Here is a 21656-nt window from a genome sequence, read left to right as displayed (position 1 = left end):
CTATGACGATGATAGCATCAACTATTCGTTGTCTGAGTGCTTCAAAACCATTTTCCCCTTGTGTGTTATGCTTTGGTATTGGGGTGGGGACATTAGCATGATCCCAGATACGTTTCATCAGATCAGCTGGAACAGCGTATTGGAGGACAGCTTTAACTTTTTCTATAGTAGTATTTTGTAAACGTATGTGTCCTGCTAATACGCGTTGAAACTTTGCTGGGTTATTACGAATGGGCGGAAGTGATTTAGTAATAGCTTTTATATCAACTGCTGACCACACCCTAGGTACGACTACAGTAGCCGGTTGTTTCGCATCTCTAGCATGTGCTGGATTTGGAACCTCCCTCAGTGGAAATACTCCTGCTTCGTCTGATGAGCTTGTGCTCGAATCGGAAGTAAAGCTTTGATGAGATTTATCTGGACTAATGTAACCATCCTTGTCCTTAATCACAATTGGGCATTGCTTATAATATTTACCCTTGTGTGAATATACAGTTTTCCTGTTTTGAGGTATTTTCGGCTGACTGGACCTAGGGTCAAAAAGCATTTGCACTTTTCTTTTGTGCTGTTTCTTTATCTTAGAGCGGGTTACTCTAGGGGATGATTTGCCTGTATCTGTTTGGTCAGGTTGTTCTACAGCCAGGCGGCAAGACTGGCCTCCTATCACCTGATCTCTCCGTCTGGGGTCCGGAATGATTTGCTCTTCCCTCTGCCAGCCTTCACTCTGTATTGTAGAACTAACAGTTCCATCCTGTAGTTGTGAAGGTTGATATTGCGGTGGAGGAGCCGTAGGGGGTGGGGGGAACCATGGATTATCATCTTCAGATGATTCAGGTATCTGTAGTTTATTTAATTCTTGTAGTGGATATAATCCCTTAAAGGGTGGTTCTTTTAAACATTTACCATTAGCTATATCTAGATTCTTAGTAGTTTGTCTCCGTTCCTTTATCTGCTCTTTTAACTTTTGTTGACTATCCTTAAGACTACTAACGACCGAATCTTTTTCTCGTTCTTTTGCCTCACGCATCCAATCATTAAAAGCTGCCCAGCACAACCCTGGTATTTTTCCTTTCTTTTTTTTAATTTTTTTCGTAAATTAGTCGGAACATCTTTATTAAAACTACCATTTTCCGGAAAAGCGAGATCGCCGTCGTCCTTATTAAGGGCGATCCACTGATCTAAAAACATACAACTGTCCCGGGACACCCGATAAAACATATAACCAGCTGGTGTACCTTTTTCTGGCTCATTTATTTTTCCCGCACTCGCTCCCATTTTCACTCAGTACCCCACTATCACTCAATAAGCTATACCCGTTTACCACAGGTTTAGCTAAGGCGTTATGAAAACGTCTTGTTACCCCACTCTCATACAAGAAGCTATACCTGTTTAACACAGGCTTAGCTAAGGCATTATAAAAACGTCTTATTACCCCACTCTCATACAAGAAGCTACACCTGTTTAACACAGGTTTAGCTAAGGCGTTATAAAAACATATTATTACCCCACTCTCATTCCTCCTTTCATACATATGACGCCAGCATTTTCCATATTAACCCCACTCTCATACTGCGTATTCAAAGCAGAAAAGAAATGCATGCCACTTAACCTTAAAACGACTGAAGGAGAGAAATCATAACTTTGTCAGATAAAATAAAAAAAAAAATTTGTTCATAAAACTTTTGAAGGCAGACGGGGACAGAAAAATGAAAGAAATACTACAGAAACAGAAAAATCTGTTGTGGGCCCTTTTAGCAGTATTTCGTTCAGTTCTCAACTGCTGCAGCTTGCTCTTAATTCAGGTCTGAGTAAACGGCACCAATTGTTAAGTCGTACATTACTTTAAGAATGAAGACAGATACAGATGTTCATCGTGTTTCACTGTTGCAGTCATAACTGTAGGGTGCTCCTGCCGGCAGGCAGCCCGAGGTCGGCCAGAATCCCAAAGTCTGGGTCCGGCGTCGGCTGTACAAGCCAGTACCCTGACGTCAGTACGCTCTGGTACATAGCCCTCAGCCAACGCCATCTTCTCCAGTCTTTCTTGCCGTGCGGTGGAAAGCAGCTCGCAAGTCGTTGGTTGGCGATTTTCAAACAGCGTTTTTTTTGATTGTTGTCGGTCCGAAGTTCTTACTTCTCTTCTCAAAGCTAAGTATCCCGTTGGGGAATCTTTTTCTTGTTCCTCCGATGTCAGAAAAAGTTAATTGTATTACGTGTGGGAAACAAATACCTCATAAAGATTTCCACTCTTACTGTCTACCTTGCTTAGGCCCTGACCACGACGTTTCTTGTAGTCGGTTCTGTGCCAGGTTTAATTCTCGTACTATCAAACGCAGGTATGACTGGGCTCTGAATTATTTTGGCAGACGCTTCAATTACAGAATGTCGTCGGACACTACCGGAATTCAGTAGAAGCGCAAAGACAAGGACAGGCCTCCGAGGTCCAAACAGGACTCGTTGCAGCTGGAGCCAGCGTCCGGTTCGGCTGTCGTCAGTGAGGCGCTTTTGCAGCCCCTGTCATCCGCCACTTCTGAACCGATGGCGTCACGGACTCCCATGGGGAGCCATCAAGGCCTTCTATTTTATCTGCTGCAGGACCTTCGGACGTCGCTCCCTCGGATGGGTCCGGAACCGCTGTGCAGGTACCGGCTTCTGAGGGGGTATTCAGGCCTACTCACATCACTATTTCAAAGGCAAAGGCAAAGTCAAAGACTCCTGTTAAGTCTAAAGCTCCTGCTCAAGCTACTTCTGAATCTACTCCCAGGACACAGAAGCAATTGTTAAGGATGGCTGAAGATTTGCTTTCTATGATTAGGGGTTCTCACCCACCCCCTGAGAAAAGGCCTCAACAGGATGTTCCTATGGATTCCTCTGACCAGGCTTCTATATATTCTGTCTCTTCCTCTGATCAGGAATATTCTTTTTCTCCTTATGAGGATTCGGATGCTGAGGACTCCTTGCCCTCTGCCTCTCCACCTGAAGATTTTTCTTTTGGGGAAACCTTACATGAGATGAGGGAACATTTTCATTGGGAAGGTCAGGATTATTCTGCTTCCAAGAAGAGGCTTAGAGAATTCCTTCTTCTTCCTCAACATGGGCCTTTGGCTATCCCTCCTGTTCTTGACATTGTGGATGATGCTTTTTCCGAGGCTAATTTGAATCCTGATTCTATGCCTCCTGCTCCCTCTAAGCCTGATAGGTTTTATAGGGTTCCTGAGTCTCATTTGTTTTTATTTAAGAATCCTTCTGCAGATCCTGAAACTATTTCTCAGGGTTCTAAGGCTGCTAAAGTTGCTACTTCTAAGAATCCTATTCCCTCTGAGAAGGATTCTCGTGCCTTAGACAGGTGGGGCAAAAAGGTATATACTTCTGCTTCCCTTTCTGTTAGGGCTTTAAATTGCCAATTTCATATGTTTAAGTATCAGCAATTTCTTTTGTCTGTTTTAAAGCAAAAGCTTGCTTCCCTTCCTGCATGTGCAGAAGATAAGGAACTACAGGATGTATTGCATGCAACTGAACAACTGAACAAACATAGCTTGCATTGTGGTTTTGATGCTTTGGATGCTTCTTGCAGGGCCGCAGCCTCTGGTACTGTTATCAGGAGACATGCTTGGCTTCGTGAGCAAAGTTTACCTGAACAGGTTAAGGCTAAATTATTAGATGCCCCTGTTCAGCATGATGTTCTTTTTGGATCTAAGGCTGCGGAGGTTATTAAGATGGAAGAAAAGGCAAAATCTATGCAAACTGTGAAAGATTTCTTGCAAGTTCAGCCTCCTAGATTTTCCAGGAATTGGCCCTCCAAAAATTGGTCCTTTCCCACGTCTGACAGGCCTCAAAGGGGAAGATATAGACGCTCCAGAGGTCGTGGCCAAGCTCAGGCCTCTTACAGATCGAGACAATGGACTGCTTCTTCACCTAGAAGGGGAGAAGACAGATCCCAATCTCAAAGAAAGCAAACTCAATGACTCTCTAGGTTGGGCTACAGGACCTCTTTACCTGGATGCCCCTCTCGGAGGAAAACTTTCTCTTTTTTACAGAAATTGGACTCATATTACCCAGGACAAATGGGTATTGGACGTGATTTTAAAAGGCTACAAATTCCACTTTCATACCTTGCCAAGAGCTTTCGGTTGGCCAGATCTGCCAAAACATCAATGGTCAGAGGCCTTAAATCAAGTGGATGCTTTTCTGGCCATGAGAGCCATAGAGCCTGTTCCACTCTCAGAGATGGGAAAAGGTTTTTATTCAAGACTGTTTCTGGTTCCAAGAAAACAAAGCTCATGGAGACCTATTCTGGACCTTTCTGTGTTAAACACCTTTTTGGAAATTCCAAAATTCAAGATGCTTACTCTGCAGCAGTTGATTCCAATGCTCTCTCAGGACGCCTGGATGGTGACATTGGACCTAAAGGAAGCTTATTTACACATTCCCATCAGGCAGGAACGTAGGAAATTCCTCAGGTTCAAGGCAGGTTCGAGACACTATCAATTCTCTGTACTGCCCTTTGGTTTATCTACTGCGCCCAGAGTCTTTACCAAGTGCCTGGCACCAGTAGTGGCTTATTGCAGACTCCAGGGGATTCAGATTTACCCTTATTTGGACGACTGCCTTATTCAGGCAGACAGCAAGGATCTTTTACTTCAACATCTGGATTTTGTTCAACGTCTTCTCCTCCTGTTGGGATTTTCAGTGAACACAAAAGTCACATCTGATCCCTTCTCAACAAATGGTATTCCTGGGAGCCCTCTTAAATACAACCTTACAAAGGGCCTTCCTCACTACAGAAAAACAAATACAGCTGGCTTCAATTTTCAAGACTTTGGCAACTCTACCTCAGCTCACTGCAAGGAAATTCCTGCAGGCACTGGGCTACATGGCTTCCTGCATTCTGTTGATTCCAAATGCAAGGCTTCATATGAGAAAGCTTCAATGGTATCTGAAAAGTGTATGGTCGCAACATCACCACGATCTGGACACTCTGATTCCTCTGATCCCCTGCCTCCAAAAGGAGTTCCTTTGGTGGTCCAGGGTGTGTGCTTTAAACGAAGGAAAGCCTTTCCGTCTTCCTCAACCTTCTCAAATCATAATCACGGACGCCTTGGATTTTGCTTGGGGAGCACATTTTCTAGGCAATTGCCAGCAGGGAACCTGGACAAAGGATCATCTTCACTGGCACATCAATCTGAAGGAAATGTTGGCAGTTCAAAATGCTCTTCTAGCCTTCAAGAACCTTTTGCATCCAGGGCCTCTTTTGATTTACACAGACAATACCACAGTCATGTGGTACATAAACAAGCAAGGGGGCTCTCATTCGTACCCCGTTTGCAGACTAGCTATGGCTTTATGGGACACAGCTCTAAATCTGAATCTACATCTCCAGGCCCAATTCATACCAGGAGAACAGAATCTCTTAGCAGACAGCCTGAGCAGGAACATTGTGGATCCTCACGAATGGATGCTAGACACCAACTTATTCAACAGGATTACTGCAGTTTGGGGATGCCCCCAGATAGATCTGTTTGCATCCCATCTCAATCATCAGCTGCCTCACTTTTGCACCAGGTCATTCCACAAAACAGCTTGGAAAGTGGATTCCCTGTCCTTCAGCTGGAAAAACCTTTCGGGTTATGCCTTCCCTCCTCTTCCTCTACTTCCTCGGGTATTACTAAAGATAAAACAGGACAAGCCCAAGTTCCTCATCTTGATTGCTCCAAATTGGCCTCGACAGTTTTGGTATCCAACTTTAAAGCACCTGTTCTTGGAGCCTCCTTGGATTCTCCCTCTGAACCCTTCTGTTCTGTCCCAGCATCAGGGTCAGTTGCTACATTCCAATCTCAAGACCCTTTGCCTGGCAGCTTGGCTCTTCAAAGGAATTTGATTTCTTCTAGTCTTCCCAAACAAGTTTTGGATGTTCTTTTGGAAGCTAGACGGCCTAGCACTAGGAAATCCTATGCCTCTAAATGGAAGAGATTTTGCATTTGGATGCAGGGCCGAGGTTTGGACCCTCTGGTACCTGATCTCTCTTCTATTTTGCTTTACCTTTCGGATCTTTTGTCTAATGGACTTTCCTTTTCTTCCATTAAGATTCATGCTTCTGCTATTTCTGCTCATTTCAATACTGATCCCCCCGTTTTTTTCTCATCCTTTGGTGAGACAATTCTTGAGAGGGGCTAAGAATTTAAGGCCTCCCAGGACCCCTCCTGTTCCTGCTTGGGATCTTAATTATGTTTTAGGAAAACTTACTTTGCCTCCTTTTGAGCCTGCTGCATCTTCAGATATTAAGTTTTTATCTTGGAAGACAGTTCTTTTGATAGCTTTGACTTCTGCCAGAAGGGTCTCAGAGTTGCAAGCTCTCATGGCTGTGGAACCATTCCTTATTTTCCACCAGGACAGAGTATCCTTGAGGACCAATCCTACTTTCATGCCTAAGGTGATTTCGAAAGTGGCTTTAAATCAAACAATTCACCTTCCTACCTTCTTTCCTAATCCTCAGAATAAAGGGAAAGGATTTTGCATTCCTTGGACGTGCACAGACAGTTACGATTTTATTTGGACAAGACTAAAGAGTTCAGAAAATCTAACCAATTGTTTGTTTCTTTTGCCTCCAGTTCTCTTGGTAAGGCTATTTCCAAACAAACTATTTCCAAATGGATTTCTTATGGAATAAGATTTTGTTACACTCATCATGGGAAACAGTTTCCAGGTACTGTGAGAAGTCATTCTACTAGAGCAGCTGCTACTTCTACAGCTTTTCTCAGGGGAGTTCCTACCAAGGATATCTTGGAAGCTGCCACTTGGAGTTCTGTGCATACCTTTTCCAAGCACTACAATCTCCCTTTGTATTCTAAGACCAGGGCAGGCTTTGCCTCTGCTGTTTTGCAGGGTCTTCTTGCTGCCCCTTCTTATGTCTAAACCTCCCCCCTTTTTTCACTGCTTTGGGATTCCACCCTACAGTTATGACTGCAACAGTGAAACACGATGAACATAGTACAGTTGTGTACACCTACCATAAATGTAGATGTTCGAGTGTCTTCACTGTTGCAGTCGGTGTTTCCCTCCCTCCCATCCCCTCTTTTTCTCTCCTTTGTGGTGTATTTGTGTTTCCTTGTTGGATTCATTTTTTGATTTATTGGGGGACTTCTGACATCTAGGGCAAGAAAGGCTGGAGAAGATGGCGTCGGCTGAGGGCTATGTACCAGAGCGTACTGACGTCAGGGTACTGGCTTGTACAGCCGACACCGGACCCAGACTTTGGGATTCTGGCCGACCTCGGGCTGCCTGCCGGCAGGAGCACCCTACAGTTATGACTGCAACAGTGAAGACACTCGAACATCTACATTTATGGTAGGTGTACACAACTGTACTTTCTTTCTCTCTTTCAGTGGCTTTTATTAACTAACAGTACACACGTGCAGGAGTCTCATGGAAAGCACCAGGGAGACTCCCAGAACAAAGGAATAAACAAGCTTATATACTGGTGATATTGCTGACAGTACAAAAAATATAAAACTGAAACAATTAGATCATCATAAAGGGCAATTAACCAATCAAAGCTTTACCCGTAAGCATAAGACAGTTCACATCATCATATTTCCAGGCAGAAGAGAGAATCGGATACATTTCCATAAAAGGCACATTTCCTGCTTTCAGGCAGACTCTAGTTCGTTCAGTATTTTTCCATTATTCACAGTTCAGAGTTCACAGTACTCAGTACATCTCAGTTTATACATATTGTCACATACTCAATTCCCTTGAAACACATGCTTTGGCTGTTCATTTTCTACATATTGATTGCTGTAAATTTTATTTTGGGTTGTCTGCTCCACAGAAGAGAGAGAGAAACACATTAACATGGCATAATCTTGTAAAGCTGTGAATTGTGTTCACTTGTGACATATTGTGCATGCATTGTTCTCCACCTGAGTATGAGCCTACTGAGCATGAATTGTTCTCCACCTGAGTGTGATGACTGATAACAGTGGAGTGGGAAGTGAGGGAGATTGCTAGGCAAGTAGCTGCACTTCTGAAATAGTAGAAGGAAGGTTCTAATCTGTGCTAATTTCCTTTGCTTTTCAGATCAGAAGTATAGTCCTTCACATGTTGATGCCCTTCAAGTGATTACTGCTGATTCCGACTGCGATGGCTATCCCATCCTGGAGTCTTCTGAAGATTGTAAGTAACACTCTGCAGGTTACAAAACTGTTGTAGAGATTCATTCCATCAGATTCTTAAAAGTTATGTCATTTTACAGAAAGCAGCTATAGGTATTCATCATATTAGTCATACAAAAAGAAACTGCAGACGTTCATCATATTGATCACTGCTGCAGTGGCCTTAGCTGTAAGGGTTATATCCTGCCAAGGATATAACAACCAGCCAGCTTTAAAACCTTCAGGGCACCTTCCACAAGACTAGATCCTCTTGTCAGTTCGAACTGAACTGACTAAAAAGACAGGTTTGGGCACCAAGCCCTTTAGAGCTTTCCTGCTGTTGGAGTACTCTTCTCCAAGGCTTTTGAGGGTCTACAGTCGTCTTGTGCTGTTCCTTTGCTGGGTAGATAAGTTCCTTTTGGAGAGAAAATCTTACATTTCAACAAATTGATGTTCTTCGTCTCACATTGCTGCAGTCATAACCTGTGGGTAGTCCGCTGTCCTCGGTCGGCCCGAATGCCAAAGAGTTAGGCTGGCGTCGGTCATGGGCGCCCGGAACTGACGTCAGTACGCAGTAGTACTTAAGCGCATGACCGACGCCATATCCTCAGTCTTTCTTGCCGCGTGGTCCGAAGCAGAAGCAGCGTTTGCAAGTGCCGTTCGGCGTTCTGAAATTTTCAGTTTTCGAGTTTCAGACCGAAGACCAGTTGGGCTAAGTACCCCGTTGGGGAAAATTTTTGTCTTTTCTTGCCTCAGTTAATCTGGATGTCAGAAAAAGTTAATAATTGTATTTCTTGTGGGAAACAGATACCTCATAGGGACTATCATTCTCTCTGTATTCCTTGCTTAGGGCCTGAACACGACGTAGTCGGGTGTCGCTTTTGCGCTAGATTTAATAAGCGCACCATTAAACGCAGATTAGACTGTGCTAGGCTTGTTTTCGGTAAGCGGTGTAACTACAACATGCCGTCGGATCCTCCGACGCCCGCTACCGCAAAAAAGCGAAAAGATAAATCCTTAAGGTCTAAACTGGAGGAGTCGTCTGTTGCGGACGCCGGTTCTATGGAATCTACGGTTGAATCTGTGGATCCAGCCAAAGTCTCGGCTGAATCCCAGGGGGAACCTTTACTTTTGCAGGAGTTGGCCTCTCAGGAGTTAGGTCAGGCCGAGGGTGCTTCTCAAGTTACTGTGGTTCCTTCCTTACAAAAGGTTATTAGGCCTTCTACTTCAGTCACTAAAGGCCCTGCTAAGGCTAGACCTGGTATTTCTGGTACGGGCCACAGCCCTGGTTCTTCAGGCTCTGTTCCCAAAAAGCATATGTTGAAAATGGCAGAGGATTTGATTACCTTGATCAGGGGTTCTATGCCCCCTCCAGAGAAGAGGCCTAGGGTGGAGACAGATTTAGAGGGAATGGAACATTCCTCTGATTACTCTGAGTCCTCAGCTGAGGATATTCAGGATTTTCCTCCCTATTCTGATTCGGATGCAGAGGATTCCTGTCCTTCTGCTTCACCTCCAGAGGATTTTTCCTTTTCTGAAACCTTGCATTCCATGAGGGAGCATTTCAAGTGGGAAGGTCAGGATTTTTCAGATTCTCGTAAGAGGCTTAGGGAATTTTTGTTTTGCCACAACATAGACCTTTGGCTATTCCCCTGTTTTAGATGTTGTTCAGGATGTTTTTCTGAAGCTTCCCTTAATCCTGATTCTTTACCCCTGCCCTGTCAAGCCAGACAGGTATTACAGAGTTCCAGAGGCACATAAATATTTGTATAAGAGCCCTAGAGCTGACCCAGAAACTATTATTCAAGGGCCTAAGGGTGTCAGGGCTTCTGTGGTTAAGAATCCAGTTCCTTTGGATAAAGATTCTAGAGCGTTGGATAGGTGGGGTAAAAAGTGTACACCTCTTCTCGTTAGCTATGAGGGCTTTAAATTGCCAATTCCACATGCTGAAGTATCAGAACTTTCTGTTAGGTCAATTAAAATCTAAAGTAGATGCTTTATCTGAGGGTATAGAGTGTAAGGAATTGCAGGACTTGGTTCATGCTTCAGATCAAGTTGGTAAACATGCCTTGCAGTGTGGCTTCGATGCCCTTCAGGCTTCTTCCAGGGTAGCTGCTACTGGTTCAGTTATTCGTAGATATGCCTGGCTTAAGGATCAAAATTTGTCAGAGCATGTTAAGGCTCGGATTTTGGATGCTCCCCTTCAATCTGAAGTTCTTTTTGGTTCCCCTGTGGAGTCAGGTTTGAAAAAGATGGAAGACAAAGCTAAGTCTATGCAGACAGTTAAGGAATTTTTGCAAGTGCAGCCCCCTAAGTTTAGCAGGAATTGGCCTGCAAGAGGATGGTCTTACCCTTCTTCAGATTTTCAGTTTAAGGGCAGGTCTAGACGTGGTAGGGGCAGGGCTCACGCTCAGGGTTCTTTCAGACCTAGGACTTGGAGTTCTCCTGCACAATCTTCTGGTGAGGGCAGGGGTCAGCCTTTCGTAAACAGACCCAATGACCTGTATCTCCAGCTGCCAGATCCTTCCTTTCTGGCAGCTCCTCTAGGAGGAAAGTTGGCACTTTTCAAACAAAATTGGCATTTGGTCACCCAGGAAAATGGGTGTTGGACATAATAAATCAAGGCTACAAGTTTTATTTTCACACTTTTCCCCCTTTCAAAGGCATGCCAGATGTACCTCCTCAGCAAAGGCTGGAGGCTCAAGAACAAATTTCTTTGCTTTTACAGATGGGGGCTATCCAGGTGGTACCTCCGTCAGAAGAAGGCCTAGGGTTTTATTCTCGTCTTTTCCTAGTGCCAAAGAAAGGAAACACTTGGAGGCTAATTCTGGATTTGTCCATTCTCAATACGAACCTAGACATTCCAAAGTTCAAGATGTTAACATTACAGCAACTTCTGCCTCTGCTAGGCAAAGATCACTGGATGGTAACTCTGGATCTCAAAGAGGCCTATCTTCACATTCCTATCAGGCCCAGCTGCAGGAGATTCCTGCGTTTTCGGGCTGGCAGTTCTCATTATCAGTTCTCTGCATTGCCCTTTGGTTTATCTACTGCGCCCAGGGTGTTCACAAAGGTTCTGGCTCCTGTAATAGCTTTCTTAAGACTGAGGGGAATACAAATTTATCCTTATCTGGACTATTGCCTGATTCTTGCACAGGACAAAGACAAGTTACTTCAACATCTACAGTATGTAATGGCAGTTTTAAGGTGCCTAGGGTATTCTGTGAACGAAATAAAGTCCAGTCTAGAACCCTCTCAGGACATGTGCTTTCTGGGTGTGAGACTGAATACAGCCTCTCAGATGGCTTTTCTGACCCCGGACAAACAAAGAACTCTTCATCTATACTTTCAGCAATTATCAGTACTGTCCAGGCTGACTGCAAGGACAGTCCTTCAAGCCTTGGGGTTCATGGCATCTTGCATTCTGGTACTTCCCAATGCCAAACTGCATATGCGGAAGCTACAATGGTATCTCAAAAGTGTATGGACTCAACACTGCCACGATTTGGACACTGTCATTCCGATAATACCTTGCATCCAGAAGGAATTCTTGTGGTGGGCACAGGAATGTCACCTAAACAAGGGACTCTCTGTGACCCGACCAGAGGCGAGTCAGATCTTAACGATGGATGCCTCAGACCTGGCTTGGGGAGCACACTTCAATGGGAAATGGATTCAAGACACGTGGCCTCCCAAACTACAGCATTTGCATATCAACATGAAGGAGATGTTAGCAGTCCAGTTTGCCCTGATGGCTTTCAAGGGCCTACTTCAACAGGACAGGTGTTGATATAAACAGACAACACTACAGTCATGTGGTACATCAACAAGCAGGGGGGACCCATTCTTACCCTCTTTGCAGACAAGCTATGATATTGTGGGAGACTGCTCTGGGTTTGCACATCACTCTTCAAGCACGGTTTCTGCCAGGAGCACAGAACTCCCTAGCAGATGTATTGAGCAGACAAATTGTGGATCCCCACGAGTGGAAATTGGATCCTCAGGTATTTCTTCAGTTGACAGTGGCTTGGGGAACTCCAGACATAGATCTGTTCGCTTCTCCTCTAAATTTCCAACTACCAAAATTTTGCACAAAAATGTTTCACCCAAAAGCTTGGAAAGTGGATGCTCTATCTTTCAGTTGGAACAACCTTCACGTCTATGCTTTTCCTCCTCTACCTCTCATTACCAAGGTTCTCTTGAAGGTCAGGAGGGACAGGCCTTGCATGATTTTAATAGCACCAGATTGGCCACGACAGCACTGGTATCCTCTGCTGAGGAGTTTAATTCAGGAGCCTCCTTGGCCTTTGCCACAGCTTCCTCACTTGTTGTCCCAGTCAAGCAGCCATTTGCTCAATGTCAGGGTGCAGTCCCTGCATCTAACGGCCTGGCGTATTCTGTTTTAGGGCCTGTGGGTCCTCAGCTTCCTCAGCAGGTTTTAGATGTCATCTTGGAAGCTAGGCGGCCAAGCACTAGAAAAGTTTATGCTGATAAATGGAAGAGATTTTTTCTTTGGAGCACAACAGAGGGCTTTGATGTCTCTGTACCTAATTTGAGTTTTACACTACAGTACCTTACTGAGTTACTAGACAAGGGTTTGTCATTTTCTTCTGTGAAAGTTCATGCTGCAGTCATTTCTGCTCACTATGATTGTGACCCTCCTTTATTTTCTCACCCTTTGTTTAAGCAATTTCTTAGAGGGGCAAAAAATATAAGACCCCCACGTAGAGCTCCTACTCCTTCCTGGGATCTCAATTTTGTGTTGGAGAAGCTTACTTTGCCTCCTTTTGAACCTGCAGCTACGTCTGACTTAAAGTTTTATCCTGGAAGACTGCCTTTTGTTAGCCATTACTTCTGCTAGAAGGGTATCTGAATTGCAGGCTCTCATGGCAGTTGAACCTTTTCTAATATTCCATAAGGATAGAGTTTCTTTGTACTAACCCTACTTTCATGCCAAAAGTGATTTCTAATGTGGCCTTGAACCAGTCTATCCATTTGCCTACCTTTTATGCTGATCCCCAAAATAAAGGGGAAAAATCTTGCATTCTTTGGATATACACAGGCAGTTAAGTTATTATTTGAGCAGAACTAAGGAGTTCAGACAGACTCAACAGTTATTTGTTTCTTTTGCTTTGGGTACACAAGGGAAAGCTGTTTCTAAGCAGACTATTTCAAAGTGGATTGGTAATTGTATTGCTTTTGTTATTCTCATCATGGGAAGGATGTTCCTGCTGGGATTAGACCTCATTCCACTAGGGCTACTGCCACTTCTACTGCTTTTTTGAGGGGTGTAGCTACTAAGGATATTTTGGAAGCAGCTACTTGGAGTTCAATTCATACTTTTACTAAACATTACCATCTCCCTCTTTTCTCCAAGTCCAGGGCTGGGTTTGCCACTGCAGTCTTACAGGGCATGTTAGCAGCCCCTAATGCTTTTTAGTTTGCCAGCCTCCCTTTTCCTTTGCTTTGGGATTCTACCCACAGGTTATGACTGCAGCAATGTGAGACGAAGAACATAGTACAGTTTTGTACCTACCATAAATGTAGATGTTCGAGGATCCACATTGCTGCAGTCCTATTTTCCCTCCCTCCTTCCCCTCTTGGGTTTGGGGGTGTGGTTGTTGTTTGTTGTTGTTGTTATTTGGGGATAATTATTATTTTCTCCCTTTGTGGCTCTGGCCTTTTCCTTTTAAGGCCTTCTGACATCTGGGGCTAGAAAGACTGAGGATATGGCGTCGGTCATGCGCTTAAGTACTACTGCGTACTGACGTCAGTTCCGGGCGCCCATGACCGACGCCAGCCTAACTCTTTGGTATTCGGGCCGACCGAGGACAGCGGACTACCCACAGGTTATGACTGCAGCAATGTGGATCCTCGAACATCTACATTTATGGTAGGTACAAAACTGTACTTTTTCTTTAATAACAACTTTCCTGTTCAGGAAAGCTATTTTAAAACTAGGAGTTTGTGTTTTGATAGACTGTCATGAGACTGTATTGTACTTTTAAATGAGAGTGTTCTTTTATCCTGTCAGTTTAAAAAAACATTTTTTATGTAGAGAAAATGTATTTATTTTACATTTGGGGGCTGACAAATTGTTTTTAAAGTACTTTTTACTGTGTTTCTGTGAAAAAAGTGACTTTTAAGGACTGAAATTTTTACAGGCTTTTTCTGCTTGTTTCCCTGGGAAAGAGGCACCGTTTCCGGATTGACCACAGAACAAACTGTCAGTCCCATAGTCTGTCTTCCTTCCAGCCACAAAAAGAAAAAGTTAAGCAGACAACCTTTGCCACCACAGCAGGCTAGTAAGTTGCCTTAGCAGCAGGTGGGTGACACTGCTGTGGCCATTTGTTGTACCTCAGACCATTCATCTTTTACCCTGGATCCCTCTGGTGTAGCACCTGCAGCCACTGTGGACGAAGGGTTAGCCAAGTCCATTGTTGCTGTTGGAATCCTTGTAGTGGGCAAGGTAGTGCCACACTTACTGGTCCTGGGAGAGGGAAGACTTGTCTGTTTTGTTAGAATGTTGTGCCCATCCCTGGGGAAAGCTGCTACTGTCATTAATAACACTGTTGGCCATATTTTCCTGTCAAAAAGAAGCAAAAAACTAAACATGTTTCATCTTCTACTCAAATTTCTTTTTAGAGAGGAGTAATTTGCTGGGTCTGTCTCACGGTTTAATTCAGGCTAATGATCCTTCTAACTTTATAAACTAGTTTCTGTTAAAACACGTACCTCCTTTCCTTGGAGAGATTCAAGATCTTGAATCTGGACAGGAAAATGGAGGGGACAGATGCAGGGTTTTCTCCGATTTCTTATTCAAACTCAAAGGAGAGCTCAGTTTCTGATTGTCCCTGTGGGGTTGTATCTTTCTCTGAGACTATTTCTAGAATGTGCCAGTGCTTTCAGTGGAAGTACACTGAGGTTTTAGTCCATCAGAAAATGCTATGAGCTGTTAGACGGAATTTCCAGAACCTTCACATATGTATCCATTTCTGTCAGATTTGGAGTATGTGTGTTACTGCCTGCAGTTTTCCTAATAAAAGCAAATGGGATTTATGAAGTTCCTCTGTCTTTTAAGTTCTTATGCACTCTTCCCAAACCTGGCCCAGCAGCTGTAGCTTTAGTTAATCTTACTGCTGCTAAAACATTTAGTTAATTCGAATCCTACTCTTTCTGATAAGGATTGAAAGACTATTGATAAGTATAGGAAAATAGTTTCTACTTTAGCAACTATTGAATTTTGAACTGTCAGTCTTGTATGCTAATGTTTGCTGTAAATATGAGGAATATTTTGTCTGAAATTTCTTTGTTTGAGGAAAAATCAGCTTTGACTAATTTAGTTTCTTCTATTTTACAAATCAGTACACATAACAGTGTGTGACTCAGTTGATACTTCTTCTAGGGCTATGGCCACAGGTACTGTTTTGAGGAGGTTTGCCTGGCTGCATTCTTAGAACCTCCCAGATGTCAAAAATTAGATTTTCAACTCTCCTTTGGATAGAAATGTAGTTTTTGGTCCGTCTGCTGCAGAGGCAGTCAAAAAGTGTAATGAATGGGGTTAAGTTGATGCAGAGAATCTCAAGATATTTCAGCCCTCCTTTTCCAAGTTGTCTAAGGGATTCTCTAAACTCTCATCCAGTTTGGCAAATACACAAAGTCTCAACAAAATGCAGATAAATAGAAGTTTAAGAAAAAATGGCAAGAGGTTTCTAAAAAGATTTCTGGAACCTCGTCTCCACCACCAAGGACAGCCCAACAAATAAGCATGACTGTTTAAGGGACCTTGTTCCCCCCTTCCACCCTGGCAATCCCTTTTCCCTTCTAGAAAGTCTGAATGTCCACATTTGTCTTTGGCAACCAATAGTTTCAGACAAATGGGCTCTTAAGATCATTCATCAAGGTTATAGATGGCAGTGGGAGGAAATTCCTCCTTTCCAGGGGTAATCCCTCATTGACCAGGCCAGATTCTTTTCTTGCCTGTCCTTCATCACTTGCTGACACAGGGGAATAATAGAAACAGTTCCTCCTTACCAGATGGGAAAAGGTGTTTATTTAAGAATCTTTTTAGTGCCAAAGAAAGAAAATGTTTGGATATCATTTCTGGATCTTTCTGTCCTAAACCTGTTTATGATGGTGCCCAAGTTCAAAATGATGTTAGTGCACAAACGGTTGCCTCTTCTTTCAAGTTTCCTGGTAATGATAGATTTAAAAGATACTTATTAGCCATATTCATCCAGACTTTAGGCATTTCTTAAGATTGTGTGTGTCTGGATCACATTGCCAGTTCTCTGCCTTACCCTTTGCACTATGCAGTATACCAAGACTGTTCAAAAAGTTTCTAGCTCCAGATATAGCTTTACTGCAGGCTACAGGGTGTCGGCATTTTTCCATATTTAGACAACTTGCTTATCTCTGCAAAGTATTTTTCAAAGCATTAGAATTCTCTGTCTCTTAGGTGAGAGATCTCTTAAATGATGTCCTTCGATATCACTGCTGCAGTATTCTTTACAATAGGGATCCATTGCCAAGGGCAGCCCGATGTCTGGACAGTATACAAAAGCCTTTTGGTTGTAAAGGGTATGCAGTACGTCGCACACATGCTCCCCACACACAGTGTAGGGCATAAAGGTGATATTCAGTCATACCATCCGCAGAACAACTTTGCTGCCAGACCGAACACCATCTTTGATAGTCGGTCTGAATGCCTGTTTATCTGCTGGTTCTACCACTTTCAGATAAGTGCCCCATTGGGGGTTTTTTATTTACCTTATGTTTGCCTTGTAATCTGGTTGTTAGAAAGGGGAAATACCAGCACAGGAGATAGTGTCCCTATAAAGATAGTCACGAGCAGTGTTTGTTCTGTTTAGGTGCTTCACACAACTTATACGTCTTGCGAGATTTGTCAGTCCTTTGTCACTAAGATGTTGAGGAGTCTGCTTTCTTCTGTAGTGATTTATCTTGAGGAATGACTTAGCCAACAATTTAAGGATGCCATGGAAGGATCTTCCCAGCCTGAGGGCCAGCCGTCTAGAAAGAAAAAAGGTCAAGAAAGTTAGGTCTAATTCTTCAGCTGTACTGCCTCCACCAGATGTTTCTCTTGAGGCTGGTGAAAGCCCAGAGGAGCATCCAATTTCTTTCTCAGATTCCTTTGCTGTGACCGCTTTGGAGGCCGGCATGGACCCGACGCCAGGTACATCAATGGAGATTTTGCAGATGTCTGTCTCAGATGGATGGGGGACCGCAGCTGTTTATTACTGAAGGGCTCAGTGGTGTCACAGAAATTTTAGTTAGGGAAGAGGTCCTGACTACCATTATTGAGTGCCCTCAGGGCAGGGGTCAGAACCTCCAAAGTTTTTCAAGGCTGGTGTCCTACTCAAAAAGAAACAGAAAACTAAACATAATTTCGCTTGCTCCCCAAAATCCTTGGAATGAATTGCAGATGTTCACTCAAGGTTTTTTAATGCCCTTATGGCTCTCAAGTCTCCACAGGGTGTTTCTGTTCCTTCTGCTGCTGGTCTTCTACCCTTCTTAAGATGCCTAGGGAGCAGGTTTCATCTGAGGAAGATGCTGCTTATTCTGACAGTCACTGACTTATTCCTCCCAGATTCCTTCTCCACTTGACTGTGAATCTGAGGAAGAAGTCTTATCAGTCCTGACTCTCCTTTTGAGGAGATTTCATTTGGTGGTACTGTTTCCAGAATTATGGGATTTTTCAAATGGGACTGTGCTCTAGTTTCTGATGCTCAGAAAAGGCACTATGAGTTTTTGCAAATTGTATCTCTTAGGCCCTCTGCTGTTCCTCCAGTTCTTGCGTTCTTGCCTTCCTGGATGCTTTTTCTAGTGTTTCTTAGGCTCCTGATTCTCAACCCCCTGCTCCCAAAAAAACTGTTAGGTTTTATAAGGTGCCTGAAGAGTGCAAGTTTCTATATACGTGGTAATGTTCTTCGTGTTTCACTGTTGCAGTCATCACATTTGGGTTATCTGCTTGCAGTAGCCCTCATTCGGCCTGATTATCAAAGTCTTCGGTCCTGCGTCGGTTGCTGTCTCATCTTCCGTGACGTCAGGTAGTCAGGGGTATAAAGCATGCAGCCGACGCCATTACATCAGTCTTTTTTGCCATGCGGTGCCCAAAGCAGAAGCAGTTGGCAAGTGCTGGTCGGCCGACTCCTGAAATTTTCGTTTTCGAGTTTCAGAACTGAAGTCTTGTACTAAAGCTAAGTACCCCGTTGGGGAAACTTTTTCTTGCTCTAAACCGATGTCAGTAAAAGTCAATAATTGTATTTCTTGTGACCGACAATACTGGATCTAGCTTATCTAGCAAGTAACATCAAGATTATAGCCCACCCGGCTATTGCAAACTGCGCCACCCACGTGGCTAGGAAACCGAGCATTCCGTCTTGGGTTTCTCTTTCCCTACTTACAGCCCCGGGTTTTCATCCTTTCTGTTTACAGCGCTGCAAGCGAACACTGGTTCCTGCGAATATATGGCTGTAAATTAGACCAACCAAAACCTCACAGTGTTTCTACAGCAAGTTCGGATGTTTTCAACCACGCCACCCACTCAGAGCAGGTTGGAACAGTCCGGTACAGCCGTACAGGCTAACACCCTCTCCAGTAACTTTTGTCATTGCGATTGGGAAAGTGTTTTTGTTTCATGTGTTTAAGGCGCATATAGCTAAAACGCCTTTTACAACTACGCCACCCACGTGCAACTGATATGACGCCCTGGGGAACTGTAACTGAGGCTCACAACCTTCATGACTGGAAATGAATACGCTCACTTGGGAACCTCGACCGAGTGTTCTATAGTCGCTCATTCTATCCCTATTGCTTAGCTTTTCACTTACAGGCTATTTCTGGGAAATCTTACATCCTATTCTGCCTGGACTGCTAAATGCTGACCTTATTATTTGATCTTTGCTTGTGAAACTGCCCAGAATCCTAGCCCTCTGCTTTTGATAGAGACACTTGAAATATGCCTAATGTACCTATCTATCTACCTCATACTTAAATGCAGGTGTTGTAATACTGTATTTGCAATTTCCTAAATGACTGTTTCTTTGAATTGTTAGAGTTTTGCTTAGATTGCATAGATATAGGTAATTACCTTATATTTAAATATGAATGCCTGATATGTTGCATTTTGTTACCGCTAAGTTTTACTGCTGTTTATCTACTGCATTACTAACTTGTCTTTTCTGTTCATTTGTCTCCCTTCCTGCCCTAAGTACCCAGCTCTACTTTCTCCTGCTTCTATTCTCACCAATTACCTACCTGGTGAGATAAGACTCCTAACCAAGGTCCAGCGACCTCAACTTCCAGCTTCCATTTTCATCACCCTTAACAAGGAAAAAAGAAAGTATGTTATGTGCTAAGTACACATTGTAAAGCAGACCCCTGTCTACTACTTGCTTTAGGGCTCCAAAGTTCGCAGTGTGCTTGAGCAGCCAGCTACCCCTTGCCTCTCCTCTCTATCCACCCATCAGCCATCCCCTCCCACTTTCTTAGACTCCCTCTTACTATACATCTTTTCTTCCACAGTTCCACTCCAGTTTGTTCCCCTGTTTCTCTGCCTCTCTCTGCTCTACGCTCTGTAAGCTCAACTACTTTCTAATGCCCTTAATCTGATCATCTTCACACCCACCTTGTACCTCTTCAGTACTTTACCCCTCTGGCTCTCCTTTTCAGTATACTCCTGTAACATCCCAGTTTCTCTCCACACAGATCCTACCTTTCTAACCTGTAGCTAGTTGCTTGCTGATAGTTTTTCCTCTCTAACTTCTTGTCCTTGTTTCTACCCGCTCCGTTCGCCTCAAGTGGCTCACTCCGCCCCTACCCTACCCCAAATCCCACCCACCCCAGTGCATCTACATTTATACCACTTAACCACTCCTACTTCCTCTCCAACCTCTGAACTCCACCCCTTCCTCTTCCTATTTCTCCTACCACTTTCACACAACCACCACTTCCTATCACTCCCTCCTCCTTCTCTATACCTCTACATTGCTTATCTCTATCTCAACATGCCTGGTAAATACTCATCCTTCCCAATTCAACTACTTCTCCTCCTAAACCTTACCTATGTCTATTATCTTACCCAACCTCATCCTATCACATACTCGCCTCTCTCACTAACAACTAGCCCCCTCTATTCTTCACCATCCAAGTGTTTCAGCTCTATCTCCCCTGAACTGTATCCCTTCAACAATAAACTATGTCTTCATTTTAAACTACTCTCCCCTCTGAAAACCTCATCAACTACTCTACCCTCCATACCTCCTACTATTCTATCTACTTACACCTCTCAATCCAAACAACCTAAATTCCTCCTCTACTTAACTCAACTTCTAAATTCAACACTTTTATCCGGTGATATACACCCTAACCCAGGCCCACACACCTCCTCCTCTAGCAATAAATCCATCCTACTTGCAGCGCTTAACGCACAAAGTTTAGCTAACAAAATTCCAAATCTCCATGCCTGGCTACTCCATAACAAACCAGACATCCTAGCCATATCTGAAACCTGGCTAAAACCAAATATAAAAAATGAAGAGATATTACCACCCAATTACTCTATCATGAGAACAGACAGAACCAAAAAAAAGGGTGGTGGTGTGGCTCTAATCTACTCCTCCTCCCTATCTATAACACCTTACAATAAAACCATACCAAGGTTCTCTAATACAGAAGTAATACTAGCTCACCTTCAGCTAAATAAACATAAATCTATATATATAGCCTCCCTCTATATTCCCCCTGGAGACAATGTCCCAATACTCGAAGAATTCCTCTCCTGGCTATCAACTAACATCTGTAACGAAACTATAATCATGGGAGACACCAATATCAATTGGTCTTCCATTCAGTCCCCTACTCACCCCCTCAACATCAACCTATACAATTATTCCCAACTCATCAACTCCATAACTAGACCAACAAAAGACTTCACTAGTGGAACCATTTTAGACTGGATTTTAGTTTCCCACCCCCACAACTACCCCAACAGTGGAATCCTCCCTGATTCCCTCAGTGACCACCTTCCCATCTTTACAAGACGCTCTCCCTCTCCCTTACTAGCTTCTCACACTTACTTAACCACCCGATGTCATAAAAAGTTTAACCCTGAGTCTTTCTCTGCCACACTTAAATCACTTAACTGGTATCCCCTAAAACCCTACCACTAGCAAATGCAATAACTCACTTTAATACAACCTTCCTACATCTCCTAGATATTCATGCTCCATTAATTACCAAAAGAATAAAAAAGAGAACCACACCCTGGATAACTAAAAGTACTCTTGCCACCATGCGACTTAGAGATAAAGCCTGGACACAATTCCAGAAAAACAAATCTACATCTAACCTTAATGCATACAAAACTCTTAGCAACTCTGTGAAAAGCTTATCTCAGCAGACCGTCATGCATTTTGTCCAACTTCAAGACAACCATAGTACCAACCCACAAAAATTCTGGAGAGGTATAGCTACCCTCTTAAAACCTGG

At 43.5% G+C, this 21656-nt stretch overlaps 1 protein-coding gene across 1 annotated transcript in view; it reads left to right on the top strand.

Annotated features, from left to right (window-relative positions):
* The window catches only part of LOC122806757 (beta-hexosaminidase subunit alpha-like), a 906429-nt gene that overhangs the window by 81483 nt on the left and 803290 nt on the right, over positions 1–21656 (top strand). Inside the window, exon 2 of the mRNA XM_044077450.1 lies at positions 8074–8169. Within this exon, the coding sequence (XP_043933385.1) occupies positions 8074–8169 (96 nt within the window). The remainder of the gene's footprint in view (positions 1–8073; positions 8170–21656) is intronic.

Source organism: Protopterus annectens, chromosome 7.part0, assembly GCF_019279795.1.
Source record: "Protopterus annectens isolate FY-2018-M chromosome 7.part0, PAN1.0, whole genome shotgun sequence".
NCBI lineage: Eukaryota > Metazoa > Chordata > Ceratodontiformes > Protopteridae > Protopterus > Protopterus annectens.
Note: the sequence above shows the minus strand (reverse complement) of the source record. Positions and strands in the feature narration are given on the sequence as shown.